Genomic DNA, 20815 nt, shown 5'->3' with positions numbered 1-20815 from the left:
ATTTTTGAGAACTAGTGTAATCCTCTGATCACTGTTACTTTTTTAAGTTTGCTCGATGCGGGGCACATTTGAAACTTGCAGGGTACATTTGAAGCTTGAAGGATACATTTGAAGCTTGAAGGGTACATTCGAAGCTTGCAGGGTACACTGAAACTTGCAGAGTACATTCGAAGCATGCAGAGTATACTCGAAGACCGTACAGAGTATTTGGATAGCTTCTTCTGGGAATAATGGATTCAGCGGAGAAAGAACGACTGTTTACACGGAAAAGTTAATTAAGGCTATTAGTAGTGTCCACCGATCAGACACCGTCTCAGAACGCCGCTGCAAACGAGTTTCCGTTTAACCGCGTAATTTACCGCTTCGCTCCGGCAAAGGAATCTAATCCGCTCGGATGTAATTGTGCCGCGACAATTACGCGTAACAACGAGTACCAAAGAAAACGCGAAACCGAGATCAACCTTTTTAAGGGAAAATTCATCGGTCGAAATAATTGCGAGGGAATGACTTATTCCGAGTAAAAATCTTACGTCGCATTTTTGCGCGGCTCTCTATTTTCTCAATTTCTTCTTCACGAAAATTTAAATTTGAGACAAAATGCTGTACTAAAGATACACAGCTAGCTATACGTCTCTTCAAATTGTCCTCCCAAAAATTTGCTCACCGTACTACGCGGTTTACAATGAGACACGCTGTGTCGAGGGTGAGAAGACAATATTTAGCGCCGCACATCATAGACACTACTTTACTAAATCCTTGCCCTATGATTTATTTGTCAGAACAATTACTATGATACATCCCATATTTTCCTGTCTCTTAAAACTGTCCTCCCAAAAAATTGTTCACACTTCGAGAAACCACTCATCGTTTCTCGACATCTTAATCGTCGACGTTCCTGATACATAAAATATTGCCCAGCAAAATCGTAGAAATTGTAGCAGGTGCTCCGGTTAACCCCTTGCGCTGTGATTTGTCAGGTGCGTCGAACTAACTAATCGCGGCCGCAATATTAAAACAGACGGGGGAAGTTGAAATGTTATGCCAATTTGGTATTGTGCGTTGACTTTGCAAATTATAATTGAACTCCAAATTGACGCTAATGAAAAATTCGAGGAAAATTGATCACAGCTGAAGTGCGTCAGGAGTGTGTCACGTGTGCGTCGCGAGTGCGTCGAGGGTGCGTCACGAGTGCATCACTGGTGCATTACGTGCGTCAAGGTGCGTCAAGGGTGCGTCACGAGTGCATTACTGATATATTACGTTTGCGTCATAAGTGTCAAGGGTGCGTCAAGGGCGCATCAAGGTTGTGATATAAGTGCGTCATTGGTGCGTCATAAATCCATCATTGGTGAGTCAAGGCTGCGTCATTCATTCATAATTGGTGCGTCAAGGGTGCGTTATGAATTTATAATTGGTGCGTCAAGGGTGCGTCACGAATTCGTAATTGGTGCGTCAAGGGTGCGTCACGAATTCGTAATTGGTGCGTCAAGAGTGCGTCACGAATTTATAATTGGTGCGTCAAGGGTGCGTCACGAATTTATAATTGGTGCGTCAAGGGTGCGTCACGAATTCGTAATGGGTGCGTCAAGGGTGCGTCACGAATTCGTAATTGGTGCGTCAAGGGTGCGTCACGAATTTATAATTGGTGCGTCATCGGTGCGTCACGAGTGATCCAAGAGTGCGTCATCGGTGCGTCACGAGTGATCCAAGAGTGCGTCATCGGTGCGTCACGAATGATCCAAGAGTGCGTCATCGGTGCGTCACGAGTGATCCAAGAGTGCGTCATCGGTGCGTCACGAGTGATCCAAGAGTGCGTCATCGGTGCGTCACGAATGATCCAAGAGTGCGTCATCGGTGCGTCACGAATGATCCAAGAGTGCGTCATCGGTGCGTCACGAATGATTCAAGAGTGCGTCATCGGTGCGTCATGAGTGATCCGAGTGCGTCATCGGTGCGTCACGATTGATCCAAGAGTGCGTCATCCGTGCGTCAAGGAGGCGTCATAAGTGCGTCATGAGTGCGTCAAGGGTCTATCACGAGTGCGTCACGAGTCAGACTCGTCAAAATACTGCAGGAGGTTAATAATTCTTAATTCAACCGAAACAAAATAGCATAAGACTTCAGACCAAGAATATAACCCTGCATCTAAACATCTTTCGTGAAATATATCCTTGGAATTATTAACCGGCGCACCTGGTACCCCGTGTTCGCGACACCGTGTACACGAGAGAAGGGACTAATGGTTTACGCGAATTCGCATAACTCGTGACCGACTCTCCCTTATTCGAGGCAACGTGGAATCGTTCCACAAACAATCGGCCACTTTCACTTCGCTTCGTACCCGGCGTGGAATTCGCGATAGCTTCGCTGAAAAGTCATCGCGAACACGCTCTCGAGTAGAAACCGGCGGCCTACAAACAGAGAGAAACCTCGGGGACGAGGCTGCCGCACATTTTTATCGCTCCCTTTTCGTAAATAGGAAGCTACGACTATTTGCCGAACCTTGTCAACGAAAAACTATCGTTATCTATGTTTTCGCTGCTTCTTCCGGGAACGCGACCCTCATTAATCTCTTTTTTAATCGTTTGTTTCAGTTTACGATGTTGGAATGTTTTCCTTCGTCTTGGGATTTTTAACGATACTGGTAAGGGGCAGAAAATATTCTTGCAGATAAATTGTCGAGAGAACAATTTTAGAGAAAATCATAGAAAAACTAATAAGTACACTCGATCTTGAGAAGCAACCCCTGTTTACCAATTCACATTATATACAATAATCGTTATGGATACAAATTCTTGAAATATGCTAATTATTCGAACGATGCTCTCCCTGCGAAAGGTATCTTTCCGTATCTTCAATTCCCTACGCAGGCGGAAAAAATGAAGGAGGTCGATAAATCGCGAGTAGACGCGAGTTACACGTGTAAACCATAGCCTGTTACAGAAGGATAGGCCGCGTGCTATGCGAACGACGAGATCTCGTCGATGGGGTTACATCGAGTGCCGCGAGCACCAGCCCCGTATACGGAAGCTAGAAAATTACCACGATTACCGAGGATTCTTGGAACCACCGGCCCGACGACGTCTCCCATTAACGTTTCATGGAGATACTTTTCTCTTTGTTCACCTGTTGACCGGCTGGGAGCTTCATTTTTGTCGTTTAATACCCTTGGACTATTTTTAAGAACCTCAGCGAAAATTTGTTCAGGGTCTTATGTTACTTTGGGTCAAACTTAGGTTAACCGCATTTTATTTACAATTGTGATAGTTTAGGTTAAGTTAGGTTAAGCTGGAAGTCAAGGATCTTAGTCACCTTCAGTCAAACTTGGGTTAGCTACATTTTATTTGCAATTGTGATAGTTTAGCTTAGGTTAGGTTAAGTTGGAAGTCAAGGATCTTAGTCACCTTCAGTCAAACTTAGGTTAGCTACATCTTATTTGCACTTGTGATAGTTTAGGTTAGGTTAGGTTAAGTTGGAAGTCAAGGATCTTAGTCACCTTCAGTCAAACTTAGGTTAGCTACATCTTATTTGCAGTTGTGATAGTTTAGGTTAGGTCAAGTTAGGCTGGCAGTTATTAACCTTGAGTCACACATAGTCAAGCTTATTTTAACCACATTTTATTGGAAACTGTGTTAAGTGAGACAGGTATTAAATTTAATGACAGCAGACATTTGATAAATTCTTTAACCTTGAAATTCCCCAGCATGCAAAATATATGAACAGTGTCTGAAAAATACACTGCAAGCTTTCAGCCAATACACTATTTTTTTTTGGACAAAATTATATTTAAATTCCACAATATTCATCGAACTGCAGTAAGCTTAAATTCGCGTTATCACCGTGGATTTCTAATTACTCTGAGGAGATTAAACTCGTCGACGGAAAGAAAGGAGAAACTCGTTAACACGGCCCGTGGGACTGTTTCATCGCGGATTAAACGAAGATTAAGTAAACTGGCATCGATCGAGCGCTCGTTCCTCTGAAAGGTTCGTGATATTACTGCGATTCGAGGAGTTTTTGCTATCGAATTCTTGTGGAATGCGAATTCGATATGTTAATTTCGGGCGGTGATTCCACCTCTTAAAAGCTTGATCGGAACAAACAGCTCGAGAGTTTCCGGACTCCAGAGTTTTCAAGGACCGACGAAAAAAAGAACTGGAGAAGAGGAGTGTGATACTAATCTGACAGTTTTTAAGGGGGGCAATACCTTTAGAATATTAAAAAATTACAAAATTTTTGTTTCTATAAAATGTTAGTGTAACTTCTTAAAAATATTGTCTGAAAATTTTCAAGCGAAATACGAAGCCCTTTTGAAGTTATGGCGATTAGCGCCGCGGGTGTACACGCGTTCAGTACGGAGGACTGAAACTTTAAACGCGTTTTTCTCAAAACTACGTTCTTAAAATTGCCGTGGCTGATAACTCAAAAACTAGTTTATCGATCGCGCTCAAATTTTCTCCACATATCCATGACAATACTATCTAACATACGAACCTAAATGTATGAAATAAATTGAACATTAAAGTCCTTTTATTGCGAAACATTGCAAAAATTTTCAATAAAATTCAAAGTTTTTCTTTAAACGCCATTTCTTCAATTTTACATATTTTGCACGTTTCTGAGGTTCATCTAACTGTGAATGTTAGTTTTCGAAACGTTGTCTGCAAACTTGCTGAAACCAATATATCTTCCGCTGGAACCCACGATTCACGAGATGCGCCAAAACACTTCCAGAAAGGATTCTCATAATTCCGGCATTTTGAAATATTTTGCAAAACAGAAAATATTCTGTAATACGCAATAGTTATAATAAATTATACCTGAAATTTCGAAAATGCAAAACAAAGGTGTCCTACACAAAAAAATTCACAAATAGCTGCTTATTTTAATCTGTCTAAAGGTATGCCCCCCTTAATGGTTTTATGAGAAGATTAGAAGGTGAGACAGAAAAAGACGAGGTCGAGTTTTGCGATAATTACCATTCTCCTCGAGAGGGGCGAATTTGTCACGACAAAGCAGAACCAACGGCAGCCAGCACCGAGCGTAAATGGCACCGGCTGAGATCAGCAGAACCAGCACCAGTACGCCGACCAGGAACGATTTCCTCCAAGATCCATTCTGAAGTCCTAACGCGAACTGTGGCTCTGCAAAAACAAATATTCTCCTTATTTTTCCTTACTCTCCGCATCGCTCAGCGCCCGACTTGAGCAAATATTACGCTGGGCAGATTGGGGCCTCCGGAGAGTCTGTGAAATGGTCGAATTATGCTTCGGGGAGTCAGGAGAAACCTTATGGTCTACGATTAACAGGAAAATGGGAATTTGAATATTTTGGGGTTGTGTATTTGCTATTTTGGGACTGGGAAGTTTGGGAATAGGATTTGGGGACTGGTAGGAGTTGGGGACTTGAGGATTTGTAGGAGTTTGCAGGTTTGGAGAAGTAGGATTTTGGGGATTTGGTAGGGCTGGGATTTGGGGATGTGGAGGTAGAATTTGGGGATTTGGATAGGTGGGATTTAGGGGTTTGGGGGTTTGGGTAGGTGGAATTTTGGGAATTTGGTAATTTAGGGATTTAGGGATGTAGGAGTAGGGATTTGGGAGTTTGGGGATTTGGACAGGTGGAATTTTGGGAATTTGGTAATTTAGGGATTTAGGGATGTAGAAGTAGGGATTTGGGAGTTTGGAAATTTGGACAAGTGGAATTTTGGGAATTTGGTAATTTAGGGATTTAGGGATGTAGGAGTAGGGATTTGGAAGTTTGGGGATTTGGACAGGTGGAATTTTGGGAATTTGGTAATTTAGGGATTTAGGGATGTAGGAGTAGGGATTTGGGAGTTTGGGAATTTGGACAAGTGGAATTTTGGGAATTTGGTAATTTAGGGATTTAGGGATTTAGGGATGTAGGGATGTAGGAGTATGGAATTTAGGAATTTGGGAATTTGGACAAGTGGAATTTTAGTAATTTGCCAATTTAGAAATTCAGGGATATAGGAGTAGGGATTTGGAAGTTTGGGAATTTGGACAAGTGGAATTTTGGTAATTTGCCAATTTAGAAATTTAGGGATGTAGAAGTAGGGATTTGGGAGTTTGGGAATTTGGACAAGTGGAATTTTGGTAATTTGCCAATTTAGAAATTTAGGGATGTAGGAGTAGGGATTTGGAAGTTTGGGAATTTGGACAAGTGGAATTTTGGTAATTTACCAATTTAGAAATTTAGGGATGTAGGAGTAGGGAATTTAGGAATTTAGGGATTCAAACAAGTGGATTTTTAGGAATTCGGCAGTTTAGGAATTTAGGGATTTAGGAATATAAGGCTAGGATTTGGGGATTTGAACAAGTTTGATTTTGGGAATTTGACAATTCAGTTTTAGGGATTTACTGATGTAGGAGTAGGATTTGGTGATTTAGAGACTTAATCAGATGGGATTTTTGGAATTTGGCAATTTAAAGATTTTCAGATTAGCAATACAGGAATTTTGAGAATTTGGCAATTTAAGAATTTAGGGATTTAGGAATATAGGGGTAGAATTTGAGAATCTAGAAGTTTGAAAATTTCAACAGGAAGAATTTTGAGAATTTAGCAATTTACTATAGTTTCATAGTATAAATACTTTGTATATCCAAGCAAAAAAACATAGATATACATTAAGAAATAACAAACCTTCAAAATCTGCAATTTTTTCCCACTTTTGCAAAAATAGGCTTCATTTACGAATTTTTTTCTCAGAAACTACTTAACCGATTTACCCAAATTTTTTTCTGTTTTATTCCCCAAGAATTGGGCTATTTTAAAATATTTTTTTTAGTCCCGTCAATTTATTATAAAATATTGCAAAATTTAAACAAATTCTTTTCTTGCGTTTTCAATAAGAGGCATAAAGGGTTAGGTTAGGTCATTAGAATAATTTTTAAAAATTATCAATTTTAAAGGTTTTTAATTAAAAAAGAATATGACGAAAACCCTTTAAAATTGATAATTTAAAAAAATTATTCTATTTCATATTCATTCTCATTTTAAAATTATCTCTTCCCGACGAAGACCGCACAATAAAACACAAGTTTTTATTAAAAATGCAATATAAATCTTTGCTCAAAGATTTAGAAAAGAGAGACTAGAAAAAGAATGTCTTCACCGAAAGACAAACGACTTTCCAGATAAACGAAACAAAGAAAACGTAGAAAGTTTTTCCCTGTAACGATAGTCGAAACGAGTGGAATCACGACGAGCGTATGAATTTCGGTTAATTGGTCGGAATTAATTGGGCCACGGTAACGAGCGGAGAATTAAATCGAATCCGATTGAAATCGGTAGAGCGGGTCGTTTAAAAGCACATCGGCTCGTTAATTAGCCACGGGGGATACATTCGCGATTCTTTTTCCCGCGGAACACGCGTTTCTTCCCTCTCCACCTCTCTGCGGAGCTACGAGAATTACCTTGTCGATAAACGTGAGCGGCCAACGTGATCTCCTCGTCCACGCCGTTGCTTACTTCGCACTTGTACTCCCCGTAATCCTCCAGGGTTATGTCTTCGATTTCCAGGTAAGAACCGATGATCTGATTGTTTTCCCTGAAAAAACGATCGTTAAGTTCTTTTTAACGCTTCAGAGTTTATAGGTGCTGTTAGCACCTTTACATTCACTATGTATTCAATTATAAGGTTATTTGTGTTCAAATTTTAAATTTACTTTTCGTATTCTTTTTTTAAATTGGGTTATTTGTTATGAGTAAATTTTGGGTTCATAAATTTTTAGATATACTTTTGGATGAATTTGTGTGGTTAGACTTTAACTGTTAGAGTGTAGATGGCAACCTAAGAATTGGAGAGTGAGACCCGAAGTAGAAGCTTAGGTCCACATGTATAAGTGGTCCTTATGGCCATATACACTACCGTCCATAAGTATCCGGATACGAGCGAAATATGCATTCGCGTTGCATGAAAGTTATTCAAGTATCTGCAACAGTAACTAAAATCGATTTTTTTTCTGCGAAGGTTAGAATACTGGAACGTTTTTCGATTGATAATTCTCGTTTGGAACAAAATATCTCGATGGAAAGGAAGCTACAGACGAACTAAACCGAAACTGTCGAGTGCGTAGCGTTACCTCCATTCGCATCTCCATTGAGGGAACCTAAACATCTACCAACAGTTTACAAACACTTGAAACGTATCGAAGAACCCTCTGAATACGTTCTGCACCATAGAAATGAAACGCGGTAGAAATGAAAATTTTGTTTAGAATCGAAAGCGTTTCATTAGATTCACAAATTTGGACTTTGTACTTCTGGACATGAATTTTACTTTCACACTTTCATTGTATAATTTGTACTTAAAAATTAATTCTATTACGTTATGACGCCTCGAAAAAGATAATAATAATTATTACAAATGATATGATAACCCTAAATACCTTTCGTGCAAAGTTCAACTATGTTTTATGTAACGAAACCAAGTGTCCGGATACTTATGGACGGTAGTGTAAGTGGAGGAGCGATTTTAGAGGACTCATTGATGTTGTACTTGACATCGGTACATAAATCTATGAATATGTATTATATCATATTTTTAAACTATAATTATAGTAATTTCTGATCTGAGTGGAGTTAGATATACTCTTAGTCTTCAAGATCTCTTGGTAGCATGTCAAGTCCTTGGTTCTCCAAATTTTTAGGCTGAAGTGTTTCTGAGGATTGAATGAATATATGTATCTATAGGTTAGCAAATTCAAATGCCTCTAAATATTTCTAAATTTTTATGAATAATAGAGTTTCTAAGTTTATAGATGACCAAGTCTCTGCATTCTCAAATGGCTAACTTATTAATAACTAGATCACTATATCCTTTGGATCCTTCACATCCTTTTGAAATCTTCAACTTGATAAGTTTTAGAAGACTTGAAATTTCAAATTTGGTAAATTCTGAGGAGCTGAGATTTCAACTTTGACAAATTCTGAGGAGCTGAGATTTCAACCTTGACAAATTCTGAGGAGCTGAGATTTCAATCGTGAGAAATTCTGAAGAGCTGAGATTTCAACCTTGATAAATTCTGAAGAGCTGAGATTTCAACCTTGACAAATTCTGAAGTCCTGAGATTTCAACCTTGACAAATTCTGAAGAGCTGAGATTTCAACCTTGATAAATTCTGAGGACCTAAGATTTCAACCTTGATAAATTCTGAGGACCTAAGATTTCAACCTTGATAAATTCTGAAGAGCTGAAATTTCAACCTTGATTAATTCTGAAGAGCTGAGATTTCAACCTTCACAAATTCTGAAGAGCTGAGATTTCAACCTTGACAAATTATAAAGACCTGAAATTTCAAGTTTATTAAATTCTGAAGTCCTGAAATATCAACCTTGACAAATTAGGAAGACTTGAAATCTCAAATTAGTCAAATTCTGAAGATCTGAAATCTCATCTTTGACAAAATTCTGAAGATTTGAAATCTCAACTTTGACAAAATTCTGAAGATTTGAAATCTCAACTTTGACAAAATTCTGAAGACCTGAAATCTCAACCTTGACAAACTATGAAGATCTGAAATCTCAAGTTTGACAACCTCTAAATCCCCAAAATTTCAAGCTAGACCAATTTCTCAGACTTAAATTCTCAAGCTTAACAAACTCTGACGACCACTAATCTTAACCTTGACAAACACCGAATCCCCAAAATTTCAAGCTAGACTAATTTCGAAGCCCCAAAATCTCCTTAACCTTAACAAACTGTGAAGACCACAAATCTCAACCTTGACAAATTCTAAATGGACTAAAATCTCCATCTCAACAAATTCCACACCCTTCAAATCTCAATCTCAACAAATTCCACATCCTTCAAATTTCCATCTCAACAAACTTCACCTCAAAATATTTTAATTCTTAAAATCTCCATCTCAAAAAATTCCATATCCTTCAAATCTCAATCTCAACAAATTCCACACCCTTCAAATTTCCATCTCAACAAACTTCACCTCAAAATATTTTAATTCTTAAAATCTCCATCTCAAAAAATTCCATATCCTTCAAATCTCAATCTCAACAAATTCCACACCCTTCAAATTTCCATCTCAACAAACTTCACCTCAAAATATTTTAATTCTTAAAATCTCCATCTCAAAAAATTCCATATCCTTCAAATATCTATCTCTCGATATCTCCAGAGCCCTAAATAAATTCCACGCCTTCAAAATTTCCATCTCAACAAACTCCTCCCCAACAAATTTTAATTCCAAAAATTTCCACCTCAAAAAATTCCATATCCCTCAAATATCTATCTCTCGATATCTCCAGAGCCCTAAATAAATTCCACACCTTCAAAATCTCCATCTCAACAAACTCCTCCCCAACAAATTTTAATTCCAAAAATCTCCACCTCAAAAACTTCCATATCCCTCAAATCCCCATCTCTCCATACCTCCTTTTGCCCTAAACTGTTGCTCTCGACTGTACCCGTCGACGTCGTATCTCCTTTCTCCCTACAGAACAGCGTTATTCGAGCGGGTCAACTCGGAATCAAGTTACGGACCCATTATTACGGGACCATTAATATTAATTCCGTTTCCAACGCGCCGATTAATTCGCCAAGTCGCAGAGAATTAAACGGATTACGCGGGAAATTTAACCGGTCGCGCTCCAACTGTTTTTCATTGTCACCGAACTCGAGGGTGATATCCTTCCTCTTTCCCTTCGTCGGGCATTAGAGAAATTTCGCTCCACGAAATTGCACCGACGACCTCGTTTAATTTTCATTACAAGTTCGAAACTTCGAATGTTCTAGGCGGACCTCGTTTTTGCTGCTTTTGGTCCCGAATTTTTTCACCGACGTCAAACTCCTCTCTCCAAGGTAAAATAAGAACATATTTGATGAACATGATTGTAGAATTAGGTTGGATTTTTTTATACAATGTGAAGTTTAAATTTGAATTTGAAATATAAATTTGTGGTTGGAGGTTTATTCAGGGTTTTCAGAAAGAAAATCGAGACGTAGAAACTGTAATGACTCTTTAATTTATGGAGGGGTCTGAACTGTCACTTATAGAGTGTACATCATTTCATTTGGATTGTGTACATCATTTTTATTTGTGTTGAGATATTTATTCTTTGTGGCCCTTAATTTTACCTGCTCTTTAATTTATGGAGGGGTCTGAGCTGTCACTTATATCGTGTACATCATTTTTGCTTCTATTAAAACATTAATCCTTTGTATTTCTCAATTTCTTTTATCTACTCTCTAATTTACGAACGAGTCTGAACTATCAAGTACATCGTATACATTTCACTTGTATCGTGCACATCATTTTTTTTTTTTACATTGAAACTCGTTGCACTCCTTAATTTTGTGGGTTAGTGGAAAATAATGTAACGCCGTTTTTGATCATTTCAGAAGAATTAAAACCGTGGTTCATCGAAAAATTGGAAAAAAGAAAAAACTTCACCGGTGTTCATTTTCCGAGTTTACCGGATTACGATTAAAACGTGAAAGTGGGTCACCTTCGGTAATTGCGTCGCATTCGACGATCACAGGCTTCATCGAATATCGTTTTTAACCTTTTTTGCTGACCCACCTTTTCTTCTGGCTCCCTTTAGTCGTCCACCTGCTTCCTGTTTCCCTTTTACCCTCCTCTTACTTTCCTTCCGACGATATTTCAAAGAACGTTTCACGGATATCTCCCCGGTTCTTCTCGATCTCGCAAGGTAAACGGAGAATATTTTAACAAGTTTCTGCCGGCAGATACTTCCAAGTACGCTTTGTGCAGCCTTCGAAATCTAAGTTTAAGGCTTTTTCGATAAACCAACAGTTCCAATTTGTTGGAATCGTTACTGAGCAAGTTGTTGGGCTTCAAAACAGACTGAGAAAGTTTGAACTGTTATATCAATCCGGTTGACCATGCAAATTATAGGGCTAGATCTCCAAATTGCATGAAAAATTCGAGTAAAATTGACGAGGTGAGTGCGACTCGTGCGCAGGGTGCTCCGTCAAGGTACAAATGCGTGTGGCGGATGTAAAACGCGGCGCAGGAAATTTCCGAAATGACCTTCTCTTTCAAATTATTAACTATTACTTCGCGATCTTTCGACAGATTATTCGATTTATCGCTTCGAAATTGTGTAGAGCAGGTTTTTCAAGCCGGCTTATGCCCCAGTGTTTCTGTAGGCATCCCGAGATGCGTGTACTCCTTTCTTCCCAGCTTCTTTCGATTTATTAGGAGGTTCTAGGATATTCTTATTAATTATTCGATCTTCTACTCAACGCGTTACTTCTTATTAATTCTTACTGTTCGGTAACTTCTGATTTTTACCGTGCACCGATTTCTCGGCTGCCGAACTAATCACTGCATCGGACAAAGAATGTTGAAACGTCGATTCGATATTATGCGACTGTGCGGATTATAATCGAGCAAACTTGAGGTATTGAAAATTTCGGTGTATTAAAAATAAGTGGGACTTGTCAGCGTGACGCACCGGTGCGTCACATGTGGAGATGACACGGAGTTAATCTCAGCTACGGTATTAAAAGAAAGTTCAAATGAATTCTTTATATTAGAAAAAAATTGGCAAAAAAATTGCAACTTGAGTGCGTCAAGGGTGCGTCGTGAGTGCGTCAAGAGTGCGTCATGTGTACATTAATGGTGCATTACGTGTGCGTCAAAGGTGCGTCAAGGGTGTGTCATGAGTACATTACTGGTATATTATGTTTATATCATGAGTGCGTCAAGGGTGCGTCACATGTGATGTAAGATATCAAGTTAAACTTGTCTGTGTTAATTTCATATTCAGCACTCTTTATGATTTTAAAGAAAATACAATTTCTTGTTAATTTTTGATATTTAACTTTCCTGTTAATTTTTGATATTTAAGTTTTTTCTTAATTTTTTATATTTAAGTTTCTTCTTAATTTTTGATATTTAAGTTTCTTCTTAATTTTTTATATTTAAGTTTCTTCTTAATTTTTGATATTTAAGTTCCCTGTTAATTTTTGATATTTAAGTTTCTTCTTAATTTTTTATATTTAAGTTTCTTCTTAATTTTTTATATTTAAGTTTCTTCTTAATTTTTGATATTTAAGTCCCCTGTTAATTTTTTATATTTAAGTTTCCTGTTAATCTTTGATTTTCAACAAAAAACTTGCATATTATTTTCCGCATCCCACGCTGCGGTTTATCTACAAAGCTCGCCTTGAAAAATTCCCCCGATCAATTTCCCGAAATGAGAATCGTTACTCTCGGAGTTTGATTATTTTCCGAAACTTTAGATCCCCCTGGTAGCTCTACGGTTTCATCACGCTCTACGTGCTCTTCGAGCATCGAAGACAGATGGCCGATCCTTCTTTCCCGTCCGGCCAGAACCATTTCGTTCGCCCTCCACTGCGCCAGGGAACTTCTAGTCAGCGAATTTCCGCCATGTGAACGATCTCCTCTCCCGACTAGTATTTATACATCTCGATAAGAACAAACTCTCATCGATTTTCGATTATCAGATACAATTTTAATCCGTGTCGAAGTATATTATTAGCTGACTCGTTAATTTCTTCGGGCAAGTGAATAATAAATTACGACGAGACTTTACTGTGAAAAAGGGGTTGAAAAATTGGGGAAGTATTCAAAGAAAAATTAGCAAGTTCAATTTTTAAACAAGCTTCAGCAATTGTACGCAATTGAAAGACTAGGAAGAAAGAAACGAGCAAAGAATATCAGTGAAAATCATTAAGTTTGTTTAATAGTAGCTAGAGCGGATGACAACGCGAAACATTCGGATTCGTCCGAAACGCAACCGCGTGCCGGAATCGATGGAAACGACCGATAACGCGCTAATTTAATCGAGTAAATTGCACGCTGCCCATTTCGCGCGCTCGCTCCTATTGATCGTGGAATCGAATTAGCGAAATGGTCAAATGTTAATTAATCGGTTTGTCGCGGGGCTATCGTTGCGTTCCGCGGATCTCGATCCTATTTCATCGCCTCGTTCAAACACTGTGTACTTTCAACACATTTCATTTTTACTGTATCTTTACTACATCTTTAAGGGGGGCATTTTATTAGAAGTCTTTTTAGCTAATTTCTCATGGATCATATGGCGTTTCTAATAAATAATTTCTTGTTTATTTAATTATTTATTGGTTAAGGGGAGAAGTACCTTTTGCTACATGAAAATAAGCAGATATTTGTGAATTTTTTTGTGTAGGACACCTTTGTTTCGCATTTTCGAAATTTCAGCTATAATTTATTATAACTATTGCCTGTTACAGAATATTTTCTGTTTTGCAAACTATTTCAAAATGCCGGAATTATGACAATCCTTTCTGGAAGTGTTTTGGCGCGTCTCGCGAATCGCCGTGGGTTCCAGCGGAAGATATATTGGTTTCAGCAAGTTTGCAGACAACGTTTCGAAAACTAACATTCACAGTTAGATGAACCTCAGAAACGTGCAAAATATGTAAAATTGAAGAAATGGCGTTTAAAGAAAAACTTTGAATTTTATTGAAAATTTTTGCAATGTTTCGCAATAAAAAGGACTTTAATGTTCAATTTATTTCATACATTTAGGTTCATATGTTAGATAGTATTGTCGTGGATATGTGGAGAAAATTTGAGCGCGATCGATAAACTAGTTTTTGAGTAATCAGCCACGGCAATTTTAAGAACGTAGTTTTGAGAAAAACGCGTTTAAAGTTTCAGTCCTCCGCACTGAACGCGTGTACACCCGCGGCGCTAATCGCCATAACTTCAAAAGGGCTTCGTATTTCGCTTGAAAATTTTCAGACAATATTTTTAAGATGTTACACTAACATTTTATAGAAACAAAATTTTGTAATTTTTTAAGATTCTAAAGGTATTGCGAAATTCTCAACCTGTTAAATATTAAACTTGCCAATCCGTATAAATGTTGGTTCACCGTCCGCCATTTGCTAAAAAGCGAGGTCTCCGCGAAACGTCTCAGATTTCGCGAAACGGGAGAATGTCTCGTTACCAACGCCGTTTCTGTTTCCATTTTTCAATTACTGGCTCCATCCAGCTTTCTTCCATTGTTCGTTTTCAATCTTCGGACGTTTATTTTTCGCTAGGAAATTTTCATCGTTCCGACGGCAAACTTTCGCCATCCGAGCCTCCTTTCGTGTCCCGTTCGATCGCAATTAAACGAAGGAGAGCAATGCTCGCTAAGATTATCGATATCCGAGGGTATTACACGGCGTATGCCCGCGAACAATGGAACGACGTCGAACAAAAGCTCCGGCTGACTCGCTGCAGCTAAAACTCTATTCAATGAACTTTCCCTGGCAACTTACGTCGCTGGAATTGGAACGGAGGGTTTGCTCACGGCGCAAACGAGGGTTGGGGACTACAAGCGATGGAATTTCGATCGAAACTCCTTTTAACCCATTTATTACGACCTGAGTATATTCTCTAATGTTCCGCGTTTTCTTCTCGTTTATTTTTACCGATTCACGGTTAAGGTGGTTACTAGACCTTCAAATGTTAAATTCAACGAGGTACACATTTCTTATTTTAGACTAGAAACTTTGGATGTGCGAAGTCCTTTAACGAGTTTCTCTCGTGATGAACTCACAGCTCAAATGTGACCTTACTCAAATTTTGAATACTCTTCAACTCGAAATTTAGGTCCAACTATAAGTTGCATCATCCATAATCTCAAAACCTCTAAAATCCCCAAAATCCCTAAAAATCCTAAAAATCCCCAGTCTCCAAAGTCCCCAAAATTCCAAAATATCCACTTCATCGAATTAACTCACCATAAACCTCAGATCGAACTCGAAAATCCTCGAACACCCAGTTGCATAGAAAGCAACGACACAGTTCCACTCGACTATCATTTCTATCCTAGTTAAATCAGATTTACTGTACGCTGGCAGCGAATATACTGCGGCGTTCCTCGAACGCTGCCACGAGTCGATTTTCGTGGAAATTCTGTGTGCCGGACCTGAGAAGCGACATCGATCACCGGACCGAATTGGCAGGTGCAACGAACAGATTCCGTCGAATTGATGGCGATTCGGTCTCGTTCATCCTAAGCGACTAGTTACTCGCCGACTAATAGAGACGAATTACGCTCAGCCTACCGGCTCCGCTCTATTCACGCGGATCTATTAACGTTGATTGCGTTCGAATGCAAATTCGCGTTGCTCGTTCGTGGATCTAAAACGGTCGGCCGAGTTGCTCTGCGTTTTCAGCTGTTATTTGAGAACCTCTGCTGGAGAAATAACCTACCTTAATCTCCACTACGATACAGTAAAATATATACGAATCTTACGAGTTCGAATATTTGAAATAATAGCAACGCGCAATCTTATTGCGTCAAGGGTGCGTCATGAGTGCATCAATGGTGCATTAAGTGTACGTCATGAGTGCGTCAAGGATGCGTCACGAGTGGATCCCTGGTGCGTCAAGGATGCGTCATGAGTGGATCCCTGGTGCGTTAAGAGTGCGTCACGAGTGGATCCCTAGTGCGTCGAGGATGCGTCATGAGTGGATCCCTGGTGCGTCAAGGATGCGTCATGAGTGGATCCCTGATGCGTCAAGAGTGCGTCACGACTGTGTCACTGGTGCATCAAGGATGCGTCACGAGTGGATCCCTGGTGCGTCAAAGGTGCGTCACGGGTGCGTCACGGGTGGATCCCTGGTGCGTCAAGGGTGCGTCACGGGTGAATCCCTGGTGCGTCAAGGGTACGTCACGGGTGGATCCCTGGTGCGTCAAGGGTGCGTCAAGAGTGGATCCTTGGTGCGTCAAGAGTGCGTCATGAGTGGATTCCTGATGCGTCAAGAGTGCGTCAAGAGTGGATCCTTGGTGCGTCAAGAGTGCGTCATGATTGGATCCCTAGTGCGTCAAGAGTGCGTCATGACTGGATCCCTAGTGCGTCGAGGATGCGTCATGAGTGGATCCCTGGTGCGTCAAGGGTGCGTCACTAATACATTACGTGTGCGTCATGAGTGCACCAAGGGTGCGTCACGAATGCAATCTGAATGCAATGTTACTTCAGAGTCATATACGTTTTTTACAACAAGTCGTAGAATTTACTGTAATAGTCACTAAACAATGAAAAATTCAGAAATGTAATAATAATACACACGAAAGAATTTATTTTACACTGTAGAAAATTTCTAAATTTAATTAGAACTGCCTGAATCGATACGTTTGATAGAAACATATTGCGTTTATATGTTTGATTAAAATTCTTCAAAGCGAACGCATGTGATCCATCGATTTGATTCGAATTCTTCAAATTTGTACATACAATTTAAATTCCATAAAACCGTGCGTTTAATTAAAATTCTTCGAACGAGTCCGTTCAATCTAAATCCGAGTTCAATTTTATTTAAATGCGTGTTTCGATACTGATATGTTTCAATTAAAATACACGAATTAGGTACACAAAGGATTTTAATAGCACGCTGTGTTAATGGAGCATTGGATAAATGGAGCGTGAAATCAACAGGAAAACAAGGACAACGAAGTAGGTTTTCATATAAATAATGCACGCGTAGAGAAATCTACAGATGTTGATCCACGAGTTGATCAAAGTAAAAGAAACCCAACTATATTCAAACCTTTAGTTTCATTAGATTCTATCACATCTTTTGGAGGTGCAACTTTGTGACGAACAATTCCATATTACTATAATAAGGTGTCAACTGGTATATGTACCGATGTCGACCCACGAGTCGAGACCCAACAAGCCTATCCCTTCCACTTACATTTCGGCAAATAAGAATAATGACAACAAGTAATTCGCGCCATCGTTTGCCCGTCATTTTCGCCCAATTCGAGCCAATACCGAAAATACGTGCGAGTCTAGACATTTCTCTTCCGACCAATTGGGTCCTTCCAAACCTGGCTCAGCCTCGCGCCAATTCCTGCCGCGACTACGGTATGTACCGTAGACAACCCTGTTCCTGGCGCGTAGGAGCCAGGTTTAAGGGACGCCACCGTAGAACAGTCCCATGTCGCGTTCCGACGTTCGCTACTCGAAACGTTTCACTGTCTTGTTCTTTCGCTCGATCGTGCCGATACCGGCGAAAATCTGAGCATTTTTCTATTCCGATCGGAGTCGTCCGAACACCTGGCACTCGCCGACTCACGGTACAACTCGTGTGGATGGTCGTCGCTTGGGTCCTGGCCATATAAACGGAGGAGCGATTTCGGAGGATCGATGTTACGACACCGGTAGCTAAATCCCTAGATTCCGAAATTTCTACATGTCTATAGCGTTAGATGTCCATACTCTTAGATTTGTAGATCTCTAAATTCCTGTGGATCAATACCTATACCCAGATCTCGATATCATGATCAATACCTAAACTACTAAACTCTTATCGAACAGCAAATCTTTGCTAGCGTAACTTCGTGTCTTTCGCAGAATAAATCTTCTACATAACAGTGAAATCTTCTAACACGACAGTCGACACGGAAACTCTAAGTACGACTTTGTCACCGACTCGTTAATTGGTCCACTGTGCGTCTTTAAAGTACCCGTTCCAGTTTATTTTCCATCGACTATTACACAGGATCGGTCGAACGCGAAACGATTCCCGTGAAGTGGTGCTCGTCGCTCGTGCGAATATTTCGTTTGCAGTTAGGTGTTTTAATTGCAGCTGGAAACGAGTAATTTGAGCAAGCGAAATCGTGTTTGGATCGTTCGTTGGTTCGCGAACCGCGAAACTGGCTGCAATCGATTCAACTCCGCGTTCGTTATCAAAAAGTTAACGCGAATTTTAAATCCGCCAAATTTTCCCACGTTCGAATCGATACCCGCCAGTCTAGACGCCATTCAATTCCGTAACTTTTAATTAAAAAGTTGCGCGGTCAAATTCGAAACAATCGGGGACCGTCGAGGGATCGTTTCGTTAACGATCAGTAGCTTTTTTCGATCGACCATTTACTTTTATGCGTCGCGAAATTGCGACGATGCAGTCATTTTTATGGTAATTTGCTACGTCTTGATTGTCTCTGGCGTTATGGAATTGTCTCTGTCGCTATGGAATTATAGGAATATGGGGGTTTGGTAGAAATTAGAGATCTAGAGAGAGAGTTTAGGGAGATAGTAATTTGGGGGCGTAGGAATTTGGGGATGCGGAAATTAGGAGACATGGGAATTTGGGGGCGTAGGGATTTGGGCATGTAGGGATTTGGGGGCGTAGGGATTTGGGGACGTAGGGATTTGGGGACGTAGAAATTTGGGGGTATAGGGATTTGGGAACATCGGAGTTTCGAAATTTTTTAATTTGGGGACGTAACAATTTTAAAGCTTAGAAATTTGGAGAGATAGTAATTTGGGGGCGTAGGAATTGGAGGATGTAGAAATTAGGAGACATGGGAATTTGGGGGTGTAGGGATTTGGGGACGTAGAAATTTGGGGGTATAGGGATTTGGGAACATCGGAGTTTCGAAATTTTTCAATTTGGGGACGTAACAATTTTAAAGCTTAGAAATTTAGAGAGATAGTAATTTGGGGGCGTAGGAATTTGAGGATGTAGAAATTAGGAGACATGGGAATTGGGGGGCGTAGGGATTTGGGGACGTAGAAATTTGGGGGTATAGGTATTTGCGAAGATAGGAATTTCGAAATCTAGGGATTTGTGAACATGATAATTTGTAAACGTAGAAATTCAAGAATCTAAGATTATCCCCATTTAAAAATTCCCAAATTCCAAAGTTTGTCATTTCGAATAATCTTCCATAATCCCAGAGAACTTCGTGCAGAAACTTCGTTTGACTATCTAAAAAAATACTGCAACTCGCGAATCTATGTACAGACTTCGAGGACAGTGCGATTCGGAATGTTGTAAACTGCTCCGCCATTTAATAAATTCCCGCTGGACGGACAAATATTGTTGTTTGCTAAACAAGCCAGTCAGCTTGTCGCAGTCTCGAGGACGAAACGTGGACAAGAGACCGAACAGCGTTCCCAGATTGATCCTAGCAACAGGGAAGGATACGAGCTCCGGCGAAATTACTCGCTCGATGAATTAATCGCGCCTACATCGACGTGATTAAATTAGTACGGTGAAGCCGCGATATTATGTTCGATGCGAATTTTTACCATCTATGTACACTTTCGAGTGAATTACGAACCTTGTAATACGTGGGTCAAAGGACTTTGGTTTCATAATTAATAAATTCAGTAAATTGTATATACAGTCAGTGTAAAAAGTATTCGTACAGTAATTAATTTCAACAAAAATGTTGTGAAACGTCATTTATTAACAAAATTTGAACAAATAAAAAATACATACACATTCTTACATAGAATACATAGACATCTAAGAATATGTATGTATTTTTTATTTGTTCAAATTTTGTTAATAAATGACGTTTCACAACATTTTTGTTGAAATTAATTACTGTACGAATACTTTTTACACTGACTGTATATATCTAGGGATCTTGGGAATCTACGGATTTGGGAATCTAGGGATATGGGAATCTAGGGATATGGGAATCTAAGGATATGGGAATCTAGGGATATGGGAATCTAGGGATTTGGGAATCTAGGGATCTTGAGAATCTAGGGATCTTGGGAATCTAGGGACCCTGGGAATCTACGGATTTGGGAATCTAGGGATATGGGAATCTAGGGATATGGGAATCTAGGGATCTTGGGAATCTAGGGATCTTGGGAATCTAGGGACCCTGGGAATCTACGGATTTGGGAATCTAGGGATATGGGAATCTAGGGATATGGGAATCTAGGGATCTTGGGAATCTAGGGATCTTGGGAATCTAGGGACCCTGGGAATCTACGGATTTGGGAATCTACGGATATGGGAATCTAGGGATATGGGATGATAGAAATTTGGGAATTTAGAGA

At 39.7% G+C, this 20815-nt stretch overlaps 1 protein-coding gene across 1 annotated transcript in view; it reads right to left on the bottom strand.

Annotated features, from left to right (window-relative positions):
• Nucleotides 1-20815, bottom strand: part of LOC100884089 (interleukin-1 receptor accessory protein-like 1-B) — a 115906-nt gene that overhangs the window by 8876 nt on the left and 86215 nt on the right. The window contains exons 4-5 of the mRNA XM_076536876.1: nt 7434-7567; nt 4980-5144 (exon numbers count right to left, since the gene is read on the bottom strand). Coding sequence (XP_076392991.1) covers nt 4980-5144; nt 7434-7567 — 299 coding nt within the window. The remainder of the gene's footprint in view (nt 1-4979; nt 5145-7433; nt 7568-20815) is intronic.

This window comes from Megachile rotundata, chromosome 11 (genome assembly GCF_050947335.1).
Source record: "Megachile rotundata isolate GNS110a chromosome 11, iyMegRotu1, whole genome shotgun sequence".
NCBI classification, from domain to species: Eukaryota; Metazoa; Arthropoda; class Insecta; order Hymenoptera; family Megachilidae; genus Megachile; species Megachile rotundata.
This window is presented reverse-complemented; position numbering and strand designations above follow the sequence as displayed.